The sequence below is a fragment of the Trichomycterus rosablanca genome, chromosome 13, assembly GCF_030014385.1.
Source record: "Trichomycterus rosablanca isolate fTriRos1 chromosome 13, fTriRos1.hap1, whole genome shotgun sequence".
NCBI lineage: Eukaryota > Metazoa > Chordata > Actinopteri > Siluriformes > Trichomycteridae > Trichomycterus > Trichomycterus rosablanca.
The window spans coordinates 33,254,955-33,277,802 of NC_086000.1; the positions used below are offsets into that span (position 1 = coordinate 33,254,955).

Consider the following 22,848-nt stretch of genomic DNA (forward strand, 5'->3'; position numbering starts at 1 on the left):
GCGACTTAGAAACATCTGCGAGAAAGATTAGACCTCTAATCTAACAATATTCTCTGCTTTTCATTACAAAATATGTGTGTATTTTTGTGACTTTAAAGTCTTTCTTAAACAACAGCTGATTTTCTTCATGAAACACAGATAAATCAGATGAGCTCTCTGTACAGTAGAATTACTAAAAAAAATACAACTTAGGTTTATATGTACATTATCTACCTAAAAAGTACAACTGCTAGAATATAATAAAATATGTAAACAGATTTTTGTTGTTTGACACAGTCGACTGTGACAACAGATAGAATTCACACTTTTCACGTTAGGTTTATTTTCCGAATAGACATCCGTAACAGCGTTATAGTAGAGTGCCATTGTGCACCAGACAGCTTTATAAAAAAGAGAACAAGAGGAAGTGGACCGACATACATCATGATCTCAAAGATCAAACCGGCGCTGGCCTCTGAAAAAAAGTAAGATTTCTTTCATTTTTTTTTCTTTTTTTTTATTCCAGAGACATTAGTCATTGTTGTCACTTTGAGGGGATCTGAAGGTTGTGTTTGATGAATCATCGCCTGGTCTGGCAGATCTGTTCAACCTGGGCTGAACGTCATACATCGCAGTGTAAAGATGGCATGCATTATTACAATCAGTCGCTTTACTGAGACAGGAAAAAAAATCACCACTTCTCTCAATTCACAAATTTTTAAATGTCACAGTCGGTCGTAAAATTCAAATAATTTGGTCGAGTTCGGATAACAGCGCTGCGAGAGCATCAGTCTGCTGTCCTCTGCAGTTAATGTACTACATAGATCTCTTTTCTTTTGCAGAGAGCAAAAAATTTACACCACATATAATGTATAAACAATACAAATTCTTCATATATATTTATAGATCTTTTGGCAGGAGTCCATCATTCTCATTCGTACATATTTTTTCTAAAGTCCCACACTCAAGATGCCAACACTACGTGTCGCTTACATGCTTGCAATGGCCAGAATAATTTTCTCCTCTTTCGTTTAATTTTTTTTTGTTTTTTACATGATTACAAAAAAAATGCCAAGGATCACATTTTTTCGAAGTCACTTGTAAGGATATTGATGTAGCTGTAAAGTATTCTACACTGATAACGCCATCGACCAGATTGAAGGTCACTAATGTTGCTATTTACCATCTTGGTATGCTTACAATAGTGTGCTTTATATTACAGTTCATGTATGTAAGTGCTCAGCGCCTCGGCACAGTGCCAAGTCAGCTCCTCTCTCTCTCTCTCTCTCTCTAAGTGCAGCTCCCGAGTGTCTCTTTGCAGCCCTCAGACGTAATATTCCTTGTCCTTGTTTTTCTGTTTCTTGTTGCTGCCTTTCGAGCCGTGCTGCTTGTCCTTTACGACCGCACCGTTGCTCTGCGCTGAGTTGGTTATGTAATTGCGTGTCTCGTCCACTTGGTAAGACCCCTCGTCCCTGTTTCTGTACTTATACATGGCGTACAGGAGGATAAGGATGCACAAAGCCGCAGCAGCAACTATCCCGACGACCATTCCAGTGGTACTGCTAGATTCCCGGACAACCTCGGAGGCCCCGGGGACGCGCCTGACGCCCGGCTCCGTCGGGATCGCTGTGGGTACATTACGGAACATGGGGGAGGTTATTAATGGGCTCTTCGGCTTTCTGCGGTCTACCTCATAGGATGTGGGCAATGGAAGCAAGACTACATCAGGTTGGGGTTTAAGCTCTCGGTTATTCATTTTGCCAGCGGGCCGTTTGGGCGGTGCAGCGGGTGCGGCGGCGGTGGCGGTGGAAGTTCTACCATGCTCGGAGACTTTGTTAGGTCTAAAGTCCTTGGCTTCCCACTTAGGCGCGTGAGCTTTGTAGCCACCTTCAAAGGCCGGCGAGGACAAGGTCTTATCTGTGACCAAGGAGAAGGTGGTGTAAACATCTTCATCATCGGTAGGGGGCAGGTTAGAGTCAAACGCTTCCCCAGAGCCATACCCAGATATCACCAAGCTCTCATCATCATCATCATCATCACCATCATCACAACCATCGCTGCCTTGGTCCGACAAGCAGGGCAGGCCCGCCTCAGTGGCCATGGACAGGGACTCTTTGGTGGTTTCAATAATGGTGAGGGGGGGGCGGAGGGTTGGGGAGGGAGGGATGAAGGGTGCACGTGTAGCTACAGGAGGGAGTTCTAAGGGATCTAATTCACCTCCTAGGATGGAGAACAAACAAAACAGATTAGATCATGAAACAACAGGATTTACTATTTAAATAACAGCATATTTTTAAAAACACTGACAAAATATCAAAATAATTCAAATATAAAAAAAGCACCAGATAACTCATATTGAGCAACAGAAATCCACCTTAAAGGAAAAAACTAATAAAACATAAATTAAGCAAATTAAAATAAAAGCATTCGGCCTCAAGAGGTCTTTAGGAGTGAGCCAGTATTAACCTCTTTTAAAGCAAACCATAAAAGACAAGAAAAATAACTTTTATTATTTAGTTGGGCTTAAACTATCTAAACTATTATGCAGGTTATGCACTGCATGTGGGCTAAACATTTGAGAAGCTGAAAATTAACCCTGCATCAACACTAACAAGCAACACAAATGCTACTGGTTACTCATAAGGGTCGTTTAAAATTCAGATCACAGATACGTTCCTACAAGAAATGTACAATTTATTAGTGACCAAAATGTGTCTACTTTATTATTACTTTATAAAGTGTTAGTTCTATCACCATAAAACTGCGGAAAATAGAATATGACAGATATGTAATTTTATTTCTTTGTGGGAGCTGCAGCTCATGAAACGTTATTGAGCAGATCATTGTGCCAGCGTCAATACACAAGCAGCTTATAGACACAGAGGACTGGTCTGCAATGCATGCTTAACATTGGATAAAAATGCCAGCAATCCCATCTAGAGAACAAAGCTTCCATCACGGATAGCTTTAAGTATCGTTTTAGATGTTAGGGTGAATGCTTTCAAGTTGTGCCAATTGAAATTTGTGCCAAACATTGTTTAAATAAAATGTAACACTAGGTATGGGTTGGATGCTGTTGGATTAAGTACTCAGTTAGCACTTCAGTACTTTGACCCGGTTGGAGGTGAATGTGAGGCTATAACTTGCTTACTTTACTAGTTTGGTGGGCACATCCAGTGATCAGTCATAACACCAAAACCACTTGCCTAATATTGTGTTACTAAAACAGCTCTGACCTGCTGGAGCTTCACAAGACCTCTGAAGGTCAGTGATATCTGGCACTGAAATGTTAGCAGCAGATCCTTTAGGTCATGTAAGTTCGATGTAGAGCCTCTATGAATCAGACTTGTTTTTTGGCAGATCCCACAGATACTCAACAATGGAGATCTGAGAAATTTGGAGGCTTAAAGCATTCCTGAACAATTTTTTGCAGAGTGGCTGGGCACATTATCTTGCTGAAAGAGGTCAATGCCATTTGACTTTTACTCCCTCAGACACAGCCTTCAAAAAGCCACCTGCAAGCATTTATTATTATTCAATTTAGTAATTGGATTTACTTATAGTACAGGAATTGCCTCTTTTTACATGACTTAAAATGGCTCTAATAAAGTTATGAGAACTTAGTGTCTTAGTTTATCTGTAGTAATAACTAAAGGTCAGATAGAGGATGGAGATTCTGGAGGACAACCAACATCTTGTTGGATAACAGAATTAACAAAAGTCAGTAATTTGGTTGTTGCAGCACATTATCCCAAATAATTAGTCTAAATTGATGGTTTGCTGACTTAAATTCTCTTAACCTTGCAGGAATCATTTGTGTCACATACTAATATGGGATAGAAATGATGACTATTATTTGTTGCTTGTTATTGTGATGCAGGGTAATGCATGCTCCCCTTAAGTAAGGTGAAATGTTAAGTCTTATATTTTTAAACATATAGGGTCTGTTCGAAAACCTAGTAAGCGGCCTTGCTGCCTACTGCCTACCTGGGCAGCTTCCTAAGTAGAGAGGATTCTAATAAGACATTGAACTTATAAAGCAGATTATTCAGACACACTACTTGGACTGCGATTACATTGCCATTCAAACCAATGGGCTGAGGTGACACAACCCACCAGCATGCCAGCTAACTTCTCACTCTGTGTTCCGAAAACGATTAAACTTTTACAGATGAGCCCGGATTTGCAAATAAATGTCACTTGTGCTCCTTTATACAAATAAAATATCAATGAGAATTGATTTACATTTGAAAAGAACTCCATTAGTTGCTCCGCATCTGAGAAAAGTTTTGCCGCAGAAAATGCTGGGATTGCCTTCATTGCTAAGGAAGCATCGGACGCACCCTCATTATTCAGTCAGATTATCGTTTTGAATTAAGGCACCTCAGTAGGCAGCATTGCAGCATTTTAAGGTATCTAAGAATTTAGACATGCCTTCTTCTCGGGAGCTTAGGAAGACGTAAAATGCGTCTATGTAGAGAGATCACTAAGTTTTTCAGACAGACCCATACAGTATTAAATTAGAGGGCATAGAATAAACACTCCATTCAATAAACATTATAAGATCACCATGGTTTTGCTGTGCTTCCCACCAAAAGAGATTTTTAATTAGACTCTCATGGACTCCTGCATTGTGTTATTTCAGATTCAGAGTCCAGTCTTGGACATTTAACAGACGCACTACTCAAATTTAGCATTTTTAAATTTTGGCTGTAGTCATGCAGTGAACGATAATCACATTAAATGTGATAAGTAATAACATTTACTCAGTTCTCAGTATGGCTATTTGTCCATGGGTTTTCTTGCCACAAAGATAGAAGAACAAAATATCTTCCATTACACACTGAAAAGGAATCATGTGTGTTTGCAGACGTTTTTATACGATTTTGATGGAATCTCTCAGAGGGTTGATCTGGCTCCTCAGCTGCCTCTGGCCTCGTGCCTTTCCATCACCCTTATACTGAAACCAGAATGGCAAGCCGGCCCCATCGCGACAGTGACAGCCGAACGATCTCCTGTCCATTCCTGTCCGACCTCAATTTGGCAGGTAGCTGATTCTTGTTAGTCTGTAAACGCTAGATGGAATTAGGATCTGAAGTATAACAGCTGCCAGAAGCAGTCCTTTAGGAAACATATACACAGCCAGGTGGAAAACTAAATCTGTCTCAGTATCTCCAACCGCACATTTGCTTAATGAAACCCTGACGCTAAAACAAAGCAGCGATTTCAGATCGAGTTTCTGTCTGGTCTGAGCTGAGAGTTCATTAACCTGTTTTGATGTACAGCATCCAAATGAGCTGCTGTACACTAGCAATGAAGATGAGTTTGGTCCTTTTGTGTGTTATATTGCTGCCACTTTATCTTACTGCACATTTAAAGCCTCTGAAATCCAAACACGTTCATAGGAAGTAGGCGTACAGCTAGTCAAGCACCTAAATACAGCCAGTAAAATAGCATAAGCATTGCTAATCCACTGCTAAGTATGGATACTTACTGAAACTGTAGCGTCCTATAGCAAATCTAATTTACATTACTGGCAGGAGAGAGAGTTTTCTGGTTTGATCCACTTATATTACTTGTATTACCTGGCATTAAATTCAATTAAATTACAGGATCTGTAATAATTCTTGTGATTATTTTAAAAGGATGTTTGGCATCTATTACATAACACGTTGATTTCTTTTCTCCATGTGTCTAACATCAACGTCAATTCATTTATTCCTTTTTACTAACCCCTTATTTTGGGGTTATGGTGGGTCTGGGACCTGCCAGTCCATATTAGGGCGACACACACTGACCTAGAGGCAATTTAGAAAAGCCAATTCACATTCTAAATGTTTTGGTGAGTTGGTAGGAAACAGGAGGACACAGGAAGGACGAGCAATTACCTCACTACACTAATACTAATTGTACTGATTGTCATGTATTTAGTACAGTATGATGTGGATTGGGACACAGCCAGAGCTGTTCCTACTTTCTTAAATATTTTTATCTCCAAGAATGGAGTAAATACACACCAGTAATAAGGTTTATACTCTAATTGTTATATTTTTATTCTCAGATTGTTGTGGAAAATAAATATACACTATATGACCAAAAGTATGTGAACTCATACTGTATCCTCATAATTGTCGAACCAATACTATCAGTTGTTGCTCTCGTATTCTGAGGCTGCCCTTGTATTCAGGAAGCACCACAGTGGATCTGGTCTGCATACCAGACTAGACAGTTTTTAAACCAGATGCCTTTCCTTTCCTCACAGCCCTCCTATTTTTATCTGAACTTGGGACTGGCATTAAAAGGACACTTACAAATGCAGATTTCAGTGGATAGGTTGTTTCGACCACTCCCCTGAACATTAGCCTATTATGTCCATGCAAGATGCCCTACCAGCCAATAGCACCACTGAGATTCAACCCCTGGACCCCCGAGGTAGTGGGTTAGCGTACTTTACTGCTGCACCACCCAAGCATCTACAATCAGGTGTATAAAATCAGTCTTGTGCTTGGCATGTTTGGTTAAGGTCATATTCCTGCATCGCCGTGCCCTTGTAAACAAAGCTAAGTCCATGCAGACATGATTGTACAGGTATAGTGTGGAGGAACTGAGCAACCAGCCTTCTCACAAATCCTATTTTTACTGAATTGGCATGGAGAATGAAATAACTTTAAAATGATGCCCAAGGTTTTGGAACAGCATATCCAGCAAGGTCATGGTCAGTTGTCCATGGTGAGATGATTGTAGGGGTTTTGTATCTCCTTCATATCATTTACTATGAATAACACATGAAATATATTAGGTCCGTAATTAGAAGAGGTTTCTCAATACTTTTGTTCATATAGTATGCACGTTCATATAGACACACGCTAGTCTACATAAGAGATTATTGTTATGATTCTTTTCATTCTGCATTACTGTCTTGGCAGTCGAGGCCATGTCACGGTTGCTAGTACGTCACATTAATAGTGATTATTGGCTCTCGCTTTTGGTCAGAATAATAATCAGTTAGTTAAATCTCACATGCAGTTTTATAAATAAATCCTAGAATGTTTAGACTTTTAGGGTTATGAACGTTCGGACTGTCACTGCCATGGAGAACAAACACGGCCATTTCGGTTTGCATGTACGTATTAAGCAAATAAAAGACTTATATGCAGTAGAAAAAGGCAGACAGAATAAAAAATAACATAAACAAAGGCATAAAATAATAAAAAATAGAAAAATAATAGCAACTATAATTAAAAATAACTATGCAAAATACAAGCACAATAATATAAACATGTTATTACACAAAAATTGCTGTTAAAACATAACATATAATTAGTATTTTAAAGGAAAATAAGCATACCAGATTTTGTAAACTTACATTAACAAATTGCCCGCATGATTTTGGCATGAAGAAAAAAATGCACAAAAGAAAGTTGTGTAAGAATGTCCTTGGACAGTTTTTTTTTAAATCTCTTGTGAAAAGAAAATTACTAGCCACTGTAATTCTTTGATAGATAGATAATCTTCAGACATGAGTATACAGGGAGGCAACAACACATACATCCACACCACATAACATGAAAAATAAACTTCACCATTATTCTGTTTTCTTTTTTTCCTCTAATAAATATTCCAGTTTTAATCCATACAAAATCTGTACATATTTGAGCCTTGAATTTGATAAATATTTATATCATTTTCAATAAATATCTACATTCTAGTATTTAAACTTTTTGCTCAGATTGAATAGATTTTATCTTAAAGTCTGAATGGATGGATGACTGTACATATTTTGCCATAGCTAAGAGGAGGAGGAGGAGGAAGGGGGTGAGGAGGGAATCTGGACCTATGAACATACTACATAGGAGATGAAAATGATGGGGGTGATTGTGTAAGTCAGTTGCCATGTCCATGTAAAGGCAGTACGAAGCGGTCGGGCGGCATTAGAGCTTTTGGCTGTAAGGAAGGGATGGGGATATACAAACAATGAGCATATACATGCCCATCTACGAAAAAAAGAACAAAACTCTAACACTGACAATCTGACAAACCCTAAACTGCAACTTCTTCTTCATGCAATTTCAAACCATTTCAAAAGTCAATTGTTTATCAAAATTGCTGTCAGAATTGTAAAAAAGAATCAAGTAAACATCAAGATCTGGAACATTTTCACCAATAGTCATATGTGCTTCTGTTCATTACTGATATAACTGTAAAATAATAATAAGAATAATAATCATTTCATGTTTTCTTTATTAAATTCAATTAAATTTAGGTATTAATATTTATCAATTACTTCAAGCACATAAAACTTTTAATGAAGACGTTCCAAATCCAAAAAGGAAAGTGTGAAAATCAAAGCATATTATTTAATCAATTTGGTATTGACATAGAAACACTCTAATTTTAACCCAAAAATGCAGCTATTTAAAAAATAATCAACAAAAGAACCAAAACTGATTTGAGTGAGTAAAAAGAAAAAGGAAAAAAAATCTCAGACGAAAAAACAAAGCAATTTGAACTTTCACACACTACAACCAGATGCACAAAACTATAAACAGACACAGTCGAGAGGGACAGTCGATTCGGAACTGTCGCCTCCGTCATGTGGTCCGAGAGACAAATCTATCTGTCGTTGTTAGTCTTAAACATGTAAACAGGCGTGCAGTCTGGATGTACGTCAAAGAGAGAAAAAGATTGGCTGAAAATGGGTTAATTTTGTACTGCAAGATGTTGTTGATGCATGCTTAAAGTAAGTTGCATTTAGGGAGAGTTGACAAACAACACAGCAAGCTGCGCTCTGGTCCCACATTAAACACTGAGAGAGATTACAGGTCAGAGATGCTCTTCAACCAAAGCCTGTGTGTAACACACATTCTTCATTTTACCTGTTTAAGGGGGCTGCTGAGAGCCCAAATGACGTGTCATTTAAAAGAAAAATACAATAATCAAGTCATTTGAACCAGATGTGAGGAGAGACGTTGATGGCGCTGGATACCCACAGACTTTGGTTTAAAAGCAGTACAGTAGTTTAATAGGAATTCCACAAGAGGATGGAGGACTGGAAAGGAATCAAGCATTTTAGAAATACCTTCATGAATGATTTAAATTACGTAACTAACAGATGAACCAATGCTTTTAGCTACAGGCAGTTTCATACACTTGTGCAGCTGTCCACAGTCGAGGCTAGAAATAATCGACCAGTCGTGCGTATAAACACTTTTTAAAAGAAACAGAAACTTTCAACTATTTATTTATAGTAGAAAATGTGTAATGACTGAGCTTTAGCAAATGCATTATTATTATTTTTTTCTTAGTCATGTGTGAGAAAAAGCCAGATAAAACTGGACCAGTGACATCACTGTTTCTGTCAGTGAATGATTTATTTGTGGATTTAAAAAAAAGGCTTTATTTAGTCATTTCCCATTCCTGATCTGCTGCCTCCCGCACAAGCCCAGTGTAACATACCTATGTTTCCTTTGGGATCAATAAATCTGTCGATGTATCTATCTGTCTATGGGTGTGTTCGAAAACCTAGTGAGCTGCCTTGCTGTCTTACTGCCTACATAAGCAGCTGCCTAAGTAGAGAGGATTCTAATAAGTCATTGAGTTATAAGGCAGGTTATTCTAACGCACTGCTTAGACAGCAATAACATCAGTTTTCGCTTACTAAGCTAACACATTTAGCATCATGCCATTCAAACCAATGGGATGGGGTGGCACAACGCACTAGCATGTCAACTAACATCTCCCTCCGTGTACCAAAAACGGTTAAATTCACTGACAAGCCCGAATTTGCAAATAAATACACTTGTGCACGTTTATACAAATTAAAAATGACTAATAATTTATTTACGTCTGAAAATAACTCCGCCATGTCAGCCATGTTTTTTATTTTTCTGTGAGAAAAGTTGTGCTGCATCGAATGCTAGGATTGCCTTCACCGCTAGGGCAGCATCAGATGCTCCCTCGTTCTTGAGTCAAAATAGCATTGATATTTTAAGATATCTTACTAGTGAGCATATTAAGGTATCTAGGATTTCGAACAGCCTCCTTCTCGGGAGCTCGCATAGGATGACGTAAAATGCCGTCTATGTAGAGAGCGCACTAGGTTTTCGAACACACTCTATGTATCTGTCTGTCTATCTGTGTATGTATCTGTCTGCCTGAATGAACAATCCTGCCATGAATATAATCAAATAACCAATCTGTGTATCAAATCTATCTAGTCTTTCAATCTGTCTATTTTTCTAATTGAATCTATTGTAATATCGTATGTAATATTGTGTGTGGTATATTGTAAATTGTGTATTTATTACTGCAGTTAATCAGCAATTTAAAGGAATATATTTAAAACAGTGACACCCTAATTGTAAACCTAACCATAACATTTACAACATTATGCTAATTTAGATGCCGACATGTTATATGCATTTATTTTAATTACACGATTTATGTACTGTAAGGTCATTGTTTTAAATGAGGTATAATAAACACACATTGTCCTAAAATCCCTGAAGGTGTAATTTTAATCCAGTAGATGTAGAATGTATTGAATAATATTTTAATGCCAAAGAAGCTTAAATGTGGCCTGGAAACATTTATACTTCAGCACTTAGAAAGAATGCACAGATCTATAAATATTCATGATTGTGCAAATGTACAAAGCTCCATAAACCCCTGCTCCATATATCCATATATACTCCCCTCAGTTTCCACCACTGACAAGACAAAGGTGTAATATTGTAATATAAAGTAATATTGAAGCATCAATTAATAACTGTAATTTTGTCTAGTGATGATTTCTCACGCTTTTTGAAAACACAAAAAATAATTTAAAACACCCTACATTTCACAATATGTAGCCGCAGCAGCTCGAGTTGTAACCACCGCAAACTGGAGAAAGAGCGGTGTTATCGTTATACAGTATAAACACAATGTTGCTGTGTTAAAGCAGCACAAATTACCACAGTGACGCATGTGTAAAGTGGCACAAACACAGCCCAATAAAAATCGTTTGATTAAAAATGTTATTCTTGATTAATTTTTTTAATCGCAATAAAATTTTTAACATGTTAATCGCGTTAATTAGCAAAATTAACAACAGCCCTAATTATAACAATAAAAATCGCACACTTTATTAAATCTAGATATGATGAGTTCTTACGATTTCCAGATCACTGCATTGTTTGTTGTGCATTGATTGTTTGCTGATCAAAAGTGACTAAAATGAGAAGAAAACAATGCATAAATCAATGCTTTTAATCACGCTACACTCAATGATCAATTCATTATTTTATTTTAATCCTATAGAGTAGAACATTAAATTTTTCTTTAACAAAGCAATAATCAACTTGAGGTTGGTTATCAGCCCGTTTGCCTCAATCCCCACACTGGTTTTCCAAAAAAGCCTGTCCTGAAGTATAAATATAGGCTTTTTTACTTTCATAAATAGCATCACTAATTTTGGTGTTGACCTTGTACTGTCTTTAACCCCCCCCCCCCCCCCACCCCCCCCCCCACCCCCATCTCCCCCTGCCCCCAGTGCTTCGAAACATGCGGACATCCTACTTGCCATTCGAACTTAACCCCTATAGGATTTCTTCTTTACTCCTTTAATCTCAAGCGTGCATCTCTGTAGTCTATCTTATTTGTGCTTCCGCAGACGGAGCAATTAAGCTAAAACCTGCATTGTTGATCAGCCACCTGCTGGTATGTGATAAGCCCAACCATTCCTGCACAGGATGGAGCCCAACAACACAGTCACCTGCATTTGTGCAATTATTCACATTCTGCCACCGCATTTATACACACTTCATGCATTTTAAAGGTGCCTAATTGCTTTTAGGGCTGAAGGCTTTCACCCCTGTACGATCAGCATGGGCTAAAAACAAGCTTGACTCCCTACAAAGCATCCAGCTACTTCTTATTCAATGTGGAGACGTGCATGTCTAAATAGGAACCCAAAAAAAATCAGTCTGATTCAGAAGCATTATTAGTGAGACTTTAATGTCTGAGTTTACTAAACCCCGCCATCTGGTGTTCAGTGAGGACAGCTTAGGCTGTCAAATTACTTTAAAGCTCTTAAAGATATTGGATTAAAAGCCAACACTATTTCTGTTTAATTAATACATTACCATCTTTTGGATGGGAAAAAAATATTATTTAAATATTTATGCAACCTCTTTCATTTAGCAGTTCTGTCATTTCTAAATTCGTGTTACAATTCCTCTGTTGATTGCACCAGCCCCATTCTGGTTAAGGATGACTGCAGACTAGATCCTGGCCCCTTTGACACGTGTACTAATGCCAGCTGCTTCTTTGCACCAGTTAGTGGTGGATTCCTGGAGAGTTCAGACAGCAGGATTTACTGTTGCAGTAATAGTGAGGAGCTGACATTTCTGGAGGAACCCTAGACGACTATTCCTCCCTTAGACCGGCCAAATGGGTTTGAGTGCTTGGTAAAGTTAGTAGTACTGGTAAGCACTGGTAAATTATTCACGGTTGTGGGTTAGCCTGTTAAAGATAAGAAGTCTGCTGGGCTAAACCATATATGTGTGACTGGAATATAAATATTTTTCGCTCTGATTTTCTATATGCTGTAGATTTTGCTCTGATTTCTATAGACTCTCTCAGACATTTATGTTGAGAACATCCAGAAGCACCATCAGCTTTCCCCCCCTGATCTTGGCTTAGTAAAATAATCTGTTCAGTTGCCCATTTATTAGTTGCACTCATTATATTTATATATGTGCCCAAATGGCATCTCCCTTTACCCTGTCCATAATGGAACATAAATACCACTTCATCACACCTGACCAGATAATGTTTTGGATTTTGTCAGTAATGCTGGTACATGTGCTGGTACCAGCGTTTACACTGGTACGTTTTGTTTTGGCTAACATTGCCAAAATTGCTGATTACTTATGCTTATGGACATTCTTGATCTCAGGTCTTACACCACTTGTTTATGTTGCCAGATTTCAGCCCTGAACAAACCTGATCAGAGGTGTGGGTTTCTTTACTAACCTATTTTGGATCCGGAGTAATATATAAAGACTTGGCAACCCTATTCTTTAAATTAGTGGTTTGCTTTGTTTGCGCATATTTATCAGAACCAAGCAAAACAGTTTTAATTCCTATATAATATTCACACACACATCAACTATATTAATACAATAAATAAGTTAGTAACGACGCGGCGGTGGCTTAGTGGGTAGCAATGTTGCCTCACAGCAAGATGGGCCTGGATTCGATCCCCAGCTGGGGCGGTCCAGGTCCTTTCTGTGAGGAGTTTGCATGTTCTCCCGTGTCTGCGTGGGTTTCCTCCGGGAGCTCCAGTTTCCTCCCACAGTCCAAAGTTGTGCAAGTGAGGTGAATTGGAGATACAAAATTGTCCACGACTGTGTTTGACACCGAGGAACCTTGTCTAACTAGTAACTACCTGTCATGTCATGAATGTAACCAAAGTGTAAAACATGACATTAAAATCCCAATAAACAATCTATGATGTGTGCATATATTAAACTGCATAGCACTAGCACAAGTAAGATCTGCCACATTGAATCGGTTTGTCGCTGATCTTTTAAAAGCGCCCCAATGAGATGATCATTTTATGAAGTCATATAAATGGTTTCACGGTTTTCTGGTTACTATGCCATATTTTTTCTAACATTGTAAGTAAAAATATGGCATGGTGACCAGGAATCCGTGAAACATGATTTGCATTTAAGACAGCAGTCGCACAGTTACTAATCCTAGAAACGCTTGTTTTGGCTTCATAGCTCTTCATTGCTTCAATCAAAGGGCGCATTAAATCTCATTAAAGTTTTATTAATCCACTTCTTTTTTTATCTTCTCATTTCTCTAAATGACAACCATCGCAGAGCGTTCTTGTAACAGAATAAACTGTCACTACTGTGGATTGTTTTCAATCTTGGTGCTCAGTGGCACAGCCAGGTGAAATCCACATATAATGTAAAAGGCTTAGCTGCTAAGGTAAGTGACAATACGTCCGGCCTCGTTATAAATGAAGGGCAAAACGTGTTTCCTGTGAATGCAGCTTAATACTGATGAATCAACACTGCACACCCTACCATGTCAGTGTTAATGCTGTACAGAGAATGTTCAGCTGTTCAGCTGTTTTTATTTTAGTGGTTCTTTTTAGTGATAAAATAAATAAAACGTTGATTACAAATTGTGCATAGAAAAAGATAGGCATCAGTCAGTGATGGTATACCTTCAAAATGTTCCTAAATAGCAACTGAACCTGCTAAAATATTGAATACGTGTATATAGTGTAGTTAGGCGTAATCAATTGGGAGTTGTTGTAACTTGCTTGTTGACTAGTTAGTTGTTATCTAGCATTGCCTATTCATTTATTAATTAGGATTTTAACGTCATGTTTTACACTTTGGTTACTTTCATGACAGGACAGGCATTTACCGCTTACACAAGATTCATTAGTTTTTAATATCAAACACAGTCATGGACAATTTTGTATCTCCAGTTCACCTCACTTGCATGTTTTTGGACTGTGGGAGAAAACTCACACAGACACGGGGAGAACATGCAAACAATACACAAAGAAAGTACCCGGTTCACTACATCTGGGAATGGAACCAAGGACCTTCTTGCTGTGAGGCGACAGTGCTACTCATTGATCCATTGTGCTGCCTGCACTGCTAATTACTAGCACTTTAACTTTGTGGGTGTTAAATTCTAACTGACTTATTCAGTCCTTCTGACACCAGTCTTGTTCTGATTTTTAAAAGAAGAACACTTGCGTATTACTAAATTTGCCTCTAAAACAGCTTTGTTCTTAGCTTAGCCTTGGCAAACTGTTAAATGTAGCATTTATAGAATCTGTTAAAAGGACAGTTGTATTATATTAGTATGATGGATGAATAACCTTGATGGAGGTTTAGCTCACACTCTGAAAGTAAATTAATCATGTCTACTTTTACCTAATTAATCAGAGCTCAGGGTGATTAATAATTAAAGTTCTGACTTGGGTTGATTTTAAAATCTGTTCATTGTATGCCAAATGAAAACAAAGACATAATTGTCAATGTCCGACTGAGTCCGACTGTCACATGCTTTATGTTGTTACCATTAGCTGCTAATACAATAGCTTACTTTGGTGTTTAAGTACTCCAGTCATAATACTAGCCTTCACATTTATTACGGCTAGCTAAATCATTTTTCTGGGTTCAATTGGACTTTAAATGGCAGAAGTAACGCACACCACTATTAGAGATCATCAGGGTTTATGTGCTACTGAGTAGCAGCAGCAGCTACTGAGTATTTTCAGACAGGTGCAAAACAAATCACAAACAACTTAGCTATTGCTTGTTTACAATGAGTTATTAGATTAAAGAACTTTGAAGTTTTCTCTTGTGCATCATTTGCTTTAAGTGCTCATAAACTTGAGGCTCACGTGTAGAGACTGTGCTAGCATCGCAAACACTGGGGAACGATATGCCAATGTGCTGTTCCAAATTCTTTATATAGGACTTATTATAGGACTACTTCTGCTATTCACTACGAATACTTCAGAGAAACTAACTGAAAATAAATTTTTAACACTAAAGTAGGTCTACTGATACTTTTACGATTGTTTCTTTAGGTACCAAGTCATTGTATATATGTATGTATATATGCAAAATTCTGCCCAGTGTGTTAAATTTGTACATATAGTTTTGTCTGTATATTGTATTGTTTGTAGTATATTGTAAAGAGCTAACTACATCTAAAAGCAAATTCCTTGTGTGTGTAAACGTACTTGGCGAATAAAGCTGATTCTGATTGTTGGATAATTGTGTGATATCGATATGTCAAACATTAAACACTGACAAATGTTCAAGCTGATATGTCACATAATTTTTCATTTTCTTTTCTGGGTAATGTAGATTTTAAGTAAAAGAAGAAAACTGTTAAACAGTGTAATAAATCTGATAAATCATGTTTTTTAGTTAAGAGCATATTTTAATATACTGTATGTGTGTATATATATATTTAATGCTAAGTCACTTCCTTTAGAAAAGCAATTCTCAGACTGTAGTATGTGTATCATTTGTTGTACACCTGATGTCCTTAGAAAATCTGCTGTCTGTATTAAATAAGAAATAATATAGTAATATATAATAATTTAACTTATTAACATTTTCCTATCTTACAGTCAGCCCTGTTAACCCAGACTAAAGTCAATGTTTAAGTCTAAATTGAAAACATATTTATTTACTCAGGCTTTTGATTACTTGATAACTTTCAGTTCAATTTAATTTTGTGTTTGTATGATTTGTGTAAATCCTATTTATTTAAAGTATCCTCCAGGTCACCCAAGAAGGGTGGGTCCCTGCTGTGTCTGGTTCCTCTCAAGGTTTCTTCCTGTGATTTTAAGGGAGTTTTCCCTTGCCACTGTCTGTTGGTCCTGGATTCTGTGAAGTTGCTTTGAGACTATTGTCTATTGTAAAAAGCGCTATATAAATACATTTTACTTGACTTGACTTGAGTAAAGTGTTGTGTTGCAATCTTTTGATCAGCATGGCTGGTCTGTAGAGGAACTTCTTCCATATTTTTCCATAGGCCGTCCCATATTGAGCAGTAACATAGCAAATAACATCTACGTAAGTGTGTCCTCATGTATCTATTTATAAACTGCCTTTTGTTCTTTTTGGGGCGGGCGTAAAATTCTTTTTGGATGGATAAGGGTTAATCTTTGTTGATAGATGCATATGCTGCCATCATCTTTAAATATGTGTATAGATTTGTACATAATAATCACAACTTTTGCAGCACACTGTTGCACAGTATTATGTTCAGTTCTTGCACATCTCTTTTTTTTGTCATGTTGCACATTTGTTTCCCTTTTTCTACTTTAAGTTGCTTTTGTTTTTCTAATTATAATTAAAATGTCTATTTTAATTTTCTACATTTCTATTATGTAGAAATATTTTTTGTCCAATTATGTCATTACTAATGTGGCCGAGCAGTCACAAAAGCATTTTATTGACAGTTGTAGTGTGTATGACTATGCATGTGACAAATAAACTTTGATTAGATTTTTCCTATAACTACATGGCACACAGTTTCCTAATCTCATGGTTTCTGAGACCATTTTTCCCCAAAAATAATAATAACATTATTTTATGACTGAAATGACTAGATGCTGGTATGCAGTAAATGAAAGGTAAAGTATAGGTTAAAAAAAGTATAGGTGTGCTGTGTATACAGGCTTGTGTTCCTATAAGATGAATTTGATTAATTAGAGGTGGTTCTTGGTACTGTTAAAATGTAAGAGCAACCGCTATGGTATGAAAATAGGCTTAATTTCATTAGTGTGACAGATTTATGTAATAAATTATATTGTTATTGGTTTACTCCTTTACTAGTGGGTAAGAGCACACCACAGACCTTGTTTCATAAAACATTGGTATTGTATCTCTTTAACAGTGTAGGTTTCATAAAAAAACTGCACAGTGGTGAATATAAGCAGTCGTTGTAAAAGCTGTAAAATTTTGTAATAAATGTAGCCAAAAAAATCTGAGAGGGAAGAAAGAATTAAGACCTCTTATGGAATTCCTGAGGGGAACGGGGTAAATCCAGCAGTTTTACAAACAGAGAACAGAATCACGTGACAAAACGTCAGGACACAGACAGGTGGACAGACAGACAGAAACAAAGCTCTACAGATAGATAGATAATGCAGCAGCAATCTTTTCAACCACAACCTTCAAATATGATGATAAAATAAAACGGACGCATTCACAAGCCAAGTTTCATGTGGTCATGTGTGGAGCGTACACAGAGGAGCCATGCACTACACAACGACAAAGAGATGGAGGATCTCAGTAAGATGGTTCCAGCTGTGATATAACATGCCACAATGATTAAGACAGAGTTTTTTTGTGGCAATAAAATTCTTTTTATGCCATTCAAATTGACCTCATATGCTAAACAAATGCTCGTCAGGAACAACGGCAGAGGAAAGGGGGCTGGGAAATATAGGGAACATTTATCATTCATTTACACAACTTTCTTAATATTAAACACTTGCAAACCAACAGGTTGTCTTGATGGCAGGAAAAGATTTTGTTGCCAGTTCTTTGCTTTGTTAATCAGAAATGGAAATGTCAAATTTGAAGCCCAATGAAACAAGATGATGAAGAAAAAAAAAAGACTGCCACCAACAAATCATGCGCCACAATATGAACTGAGACAGTAGGAATGTTGTATCTGTAAAACATAAAAACACCATCTAAACCAAAAAAAATAAAATAAATAAAAAGAAACAGCCAGACATGCTTGACGATAAACTTTCCCATATATAACAACGAAGAACCCCAGAACAAGAGCGTCTCATGCAGCTGTCCACATTAACTGATGGGGTTAGAAATGGCATGAATTTCTGTGTAAACGTGACTGGATGATTGGGGCCCTACCAATATCTTACTCTGAAGATCGAGAAGTACTAGTACTTACACCATTTCTACCCTCTTACCACTAGAAATTTGACAGAAATTGGGATTGACAATTAAGAGCAAAAAAGCTGCAACCAGCAAAGTTTTGCATGAGTCTGTCTCATCCATGTAAAATATTAATCACAGTCCATTTGCAGAAGACAAATAACTACTCGTGCATGGAATATGCACAAGGAAAAAGCCCTCGAACCCTCTTCAGGGATAATAATTGATAAGTGTGTTTTAAAGAGTGGAGATTTTCGGGCCTCTGCATGTGCTGTAGAGGTTTCAGTTCTGATCCTTTGTGAAGTATGACTGTTAGGCTGGAGTTACACTTGCTGTTAGATACATGAGCATGTATGCTTGACAGAAGCTAACAGATTTGTAAACACCTATGTTCACATACTCACCTGCGACCTTTTGTGCATTCAACAGGATTAAGATTAAAGGGAATATGGGCTGCGTCCCAAATCTTATATTTACATTTAAATTTTTGGCATTAAGCAGACGCCTTTATCCAAAGTGACTTACAGTATACAGTTTTTAAGCAATTGAGGGTTAAGGGCCTTGCTCAAGGGCCAACAGTGGCAACCTGGCAGTGGTGGGGTTTAAACCAGCAACCTTATGATCATGATTACTAATCCAGTACATTTACATTTTTAGCATTTAGCAGATGCTTTTATCCAAAGCAACTTACACAATGAGCAGAACACGATGAGCAATTGAGGGCCTTGCTCAGGGACCCACTAGTGGCAACTTGGTGGTGGTGGGGCTTGAACTGGCAACCTTCTGTTTACTAGTCCAGTACCTTAACCACTGGCCCACTGTACCTTAACAGTTGTACAGTGTATCACAAAAGTGAGTACACCCCTCACATTTCTGCAGATATTTAAGTATATCTTTTCATGGGACAACACTGACAAAATGACACTTTGACACAATGAAAAGTAGTCTGTGTGCAGCTTATATAACAGTGTAAATTTATTCTTCCCTCAAAATAACTCAATATACAGCCATTAATGTCTAAACCACCGGCAACAAAAGTGAGTACACCCCTTAGTGAAAGTTCCTGAAGTGTCAATATTTTGTGTGGCCACCATTATTTCCCAGAACTGCCTTAACTCTCCTGGGCATGGAGTTTACCAGAGCTTCACAGGTTGCCACTGGAATACTTTTCCACTCCTCCATGACGACATCACGGAGCTGGCGGATATTCGAGACTTTGCGCTCCTCCACCTTCCGCTTGAGGATGCCCCAAAGATGTTCTATTGGGTTTAGGTCTGGAGACATGCTTGGCCAGTCCATCACCTTTACCCTCAGCCTCTTCAATAAAGCAGTGGTCGTCTTAGAGGTGTGTTTGGGGTCATTATCATGCTGGAACACTGCCCTGCGACCCAGTTTCCGGAGGGAGGGGATCATGCTCTGCTTCAGTATTTCACAGTACATATTGGAGTTCATGTGTCCCTCAATGAAATGTAACTCCCCAACACCTGCTGCACTCATGCAGCCCCAGACCATGGCATTCCCACCACCATGCTTGACTGTAGGCATGACACACTTATCTTTGTACTCCTCACCTGATTGCCGCCACACATGCTTGAGACCATCTGAACCAAACAAATTAATCTTGGTCTCATCAGACCATAGGACATGGTTCCAGTAATCCATGTCCTTTGTTGACATGTCTTCAGCAAACTGTTTGCGGGCTTTCTTGTGTAGAGACTTCAGAAGAGGCCTCCTTCTGGGGTGACAGCCATGCAGACCAATTTGATGTAGTGTGCGGCGTATGGTCTGAGCACTGACAGGCTGACCCCCCACCTTTTCAATCTCTGCAGCAATGCTGACAGCACTCCTGCGCCTATCTTTCAAAGACAGCAGTTGGATGTGACGCTGAGCACGTGCACTCAGCTTCTTTGGACGACCAACGCGAGGTCTGTTCTGAGTGGACCCTGCTCTTTTAAAACGCTGGATGATCTTGGCCACTGTGCTGCAGCTCAGTTTCAGGGTGTTGGCAATCTTCTTGTAGCCTTGGCCATCTTCATGTAGCGCAACAATTCGTCTTTTAAGATCCTCAGAGAGTTCTTTGCCATGAGGTGCCATGTTGGAACTTTCAGTGACCAGTATGAGAGAGTGTGAGAGCTGTACTACTAAATTGAACACACCTGCTCCCTATGCACACCTGAGACCTAGTAACACTAACAAATCACATGACATTTTGGAGGGAAAATGACAAGCAGTGCTCAATTTGGACATTTAGGGGTGTAGTCTCTTAGGGGTGTACTCACTTTTGTTGCCGGTGGTTTAGACATTAATGGCTGTATATTGAGTTATTTTGAGGGAAGAATAAATTTACACTGTTATATAAGCTGCACACAGACTACTTTTCATTGTGTCAAAGTGTCATTTTGTCAGTGTTGTCCCATGAAAAGATATACTTAAATATCTGCAGAAATGTGAGGGGTGTACTCACTTTTGAGATACACTGTATGTATCTACAGGACAGTTGTAGCCTAGCAGTTAAGGTACTGCACTAGTAATCAAAAGGTCGCTGGTTCAATACTCACCACTGACAGGTTGCCACTGTTGGGCCCTTGAGCCTCAGTTGCTTAGACAATACACCGTCAGTACTGTAAGTCGCTTCGGATAAAAGCGTCTGTAAAATGCTGAAAATGTCAATGTTAACCATTAGGCCACAACTGCCCTATACTGCCGAACTAAGTGGGATATCAAATGAACCCTCCACCAATGTCCACCCTGTTCGTTTTCTATGTTTGTATGATTAAATACTTTTGCACAGAACAGAACAAAAGATTTTACTGCATTTTACGGCATGTCAGACATTTCACTTCCTAACCAGTGAAAAATTCTTGTTATTATTATTATTATAATGGCAATAAATCAGTGGAATAGCATCTCTCAGAATATGGTTTGTACAACCAAACTTTGTAAGAATGCTATTGATTTGGTTATCTAAGAATTGTTATGCATTTTCTTTTAGTTGCTCCCATATTTAGGGGTCTGGCAGTTTTTCATTACACAACCCTCCTTGGTTTTATATTTATTTATTTATTTTTTATATTTTGTTTATGCATTTTCTCCCCTTTTTCTCCCTTTTAGCGCATCCAACTGCCCGATTGCGTCATGCTTCCTCTCCACCAATGCCGATCCCTGCTCTGATTAAGGAGAACGAAGCTAACCCACGCCCCCTCCGACACGTGGGCAGCAGCCGTATGCATCACCTACACTTTGACGAGTGCAGTGCAGCTCAACGTTGTGTACGGAGAGGACCCACCCTGAGAGCACTCTTTTCTCATCTCTGCAATATTATGTTTGTAACAAAATCATAAGAAAAAAAAAACATACTCAATAGTCATTTTTTAAGATTAGATTAGTGGATATTTATGAGATTTGAAACACAGCCATTATTTCTTCAGTCTGCTGTCGTAAATACTGAGTTTAATGGTGAGGCATTTTGTATCCATCAGAAACGCATCGCTGTTATTGATTTCAGTGAGAACAAATTGTTGACTGACATGCACCAATGCATGCTGATGTGTCAAACCTGAGCTTTGGCATCAATTAAAGTTTAGAACAGTTATCTTGGAACTTTTAAAGATACATATTTTATTCTAATCATGCACCAGTAATATGTATAGAGTGATTTGCTTCTTTAGATTGTTGGTAAATAAGATGTAATAGAAAATAATTGCTGCTGTTAGCTCTCACCCAAACCACTGATTTTATCTATAACATGATTTATGTGAAATCTGTTCAACAGAATACAGTTTATATGGTTCAGTTATTTTGAATGCCAGTTTGTTTTACATTGAGAAGACAGACAAAATGCAAATTGTTCCGTATTTCCAAGCCGTTTAACAAAAGCCAAAAGCCAACTTCTTTCAAAACCCCATGTAAAAATATGAATTTCAGTCTGATTTCTACTTTAGAATTGGATTGGGAAAGAATTATAAGCAGAATAACTTGTTTTAAAATCATACAGTGAACAAAAGTAAATAAGTAAATAAATAAAACACAAAAAAATATGAAATCAAACAAAAATTTGTACACAGAAATTCGATGATATCTGTTCTCTATTAAAACGTTGAACTTAAACCTCAAAAAATGAGGGAACCAAGGGAACTCAGAAACACTTATCCATCACAGTTACTCTTCTACATACCACACTAGAACTTGACCCAAAAGAAAATGACGAGAAACATCTCAAAATGTATCATGTACCAAAATGCATCCCAGTGTATCGCATGGCAGAGACTTCTGAATATGATACATTTTGAAGCATCAATGCAGAGAACATGTCACGTCTCAACACTAATTTTGCTTTTTTTCGGCCTCAGAAGACAAAATTAGCAGAAAATGTGATCATGTTAACCACTTCGGAAAACCCCATGGCCAAGTGTAG

The 22,848-nt window shown here is 38.0% G+C and overlaps 1 protein-coding gene across 4 annotated transcripts in view; it reads right to left on the reverse strand.

Moving 5' to 3' along the window:
* Window positions 1-293: 293 nt before the first annotated feature.
* Window positions 294-22,848, reverse strand: part of nrxn3a (neurexin 3a) — a 383,783-nt gene continuing 361,228 nt past the window's right edge. For 3 of the 4 annotated variants that reach the window (XM_063007913.1, XM_063007914.1, XM_063007912.1), the window contains one exon: window positions 294-2,187. In XM_063007913.1, coding sequence (XP_062863983.1) covers window positions 1,304-2,187 — 884 coding nt within the window. In that variant the 3' untranslated portion in view covers window positions 294-1,303. Of the gene's footprint in view, window positions 2,188-7,643; window positions 7,924-22,848 lie in introns of those variants that run through there. The other variant, XM_063007915.1, reaches the window with a different exon arrangement.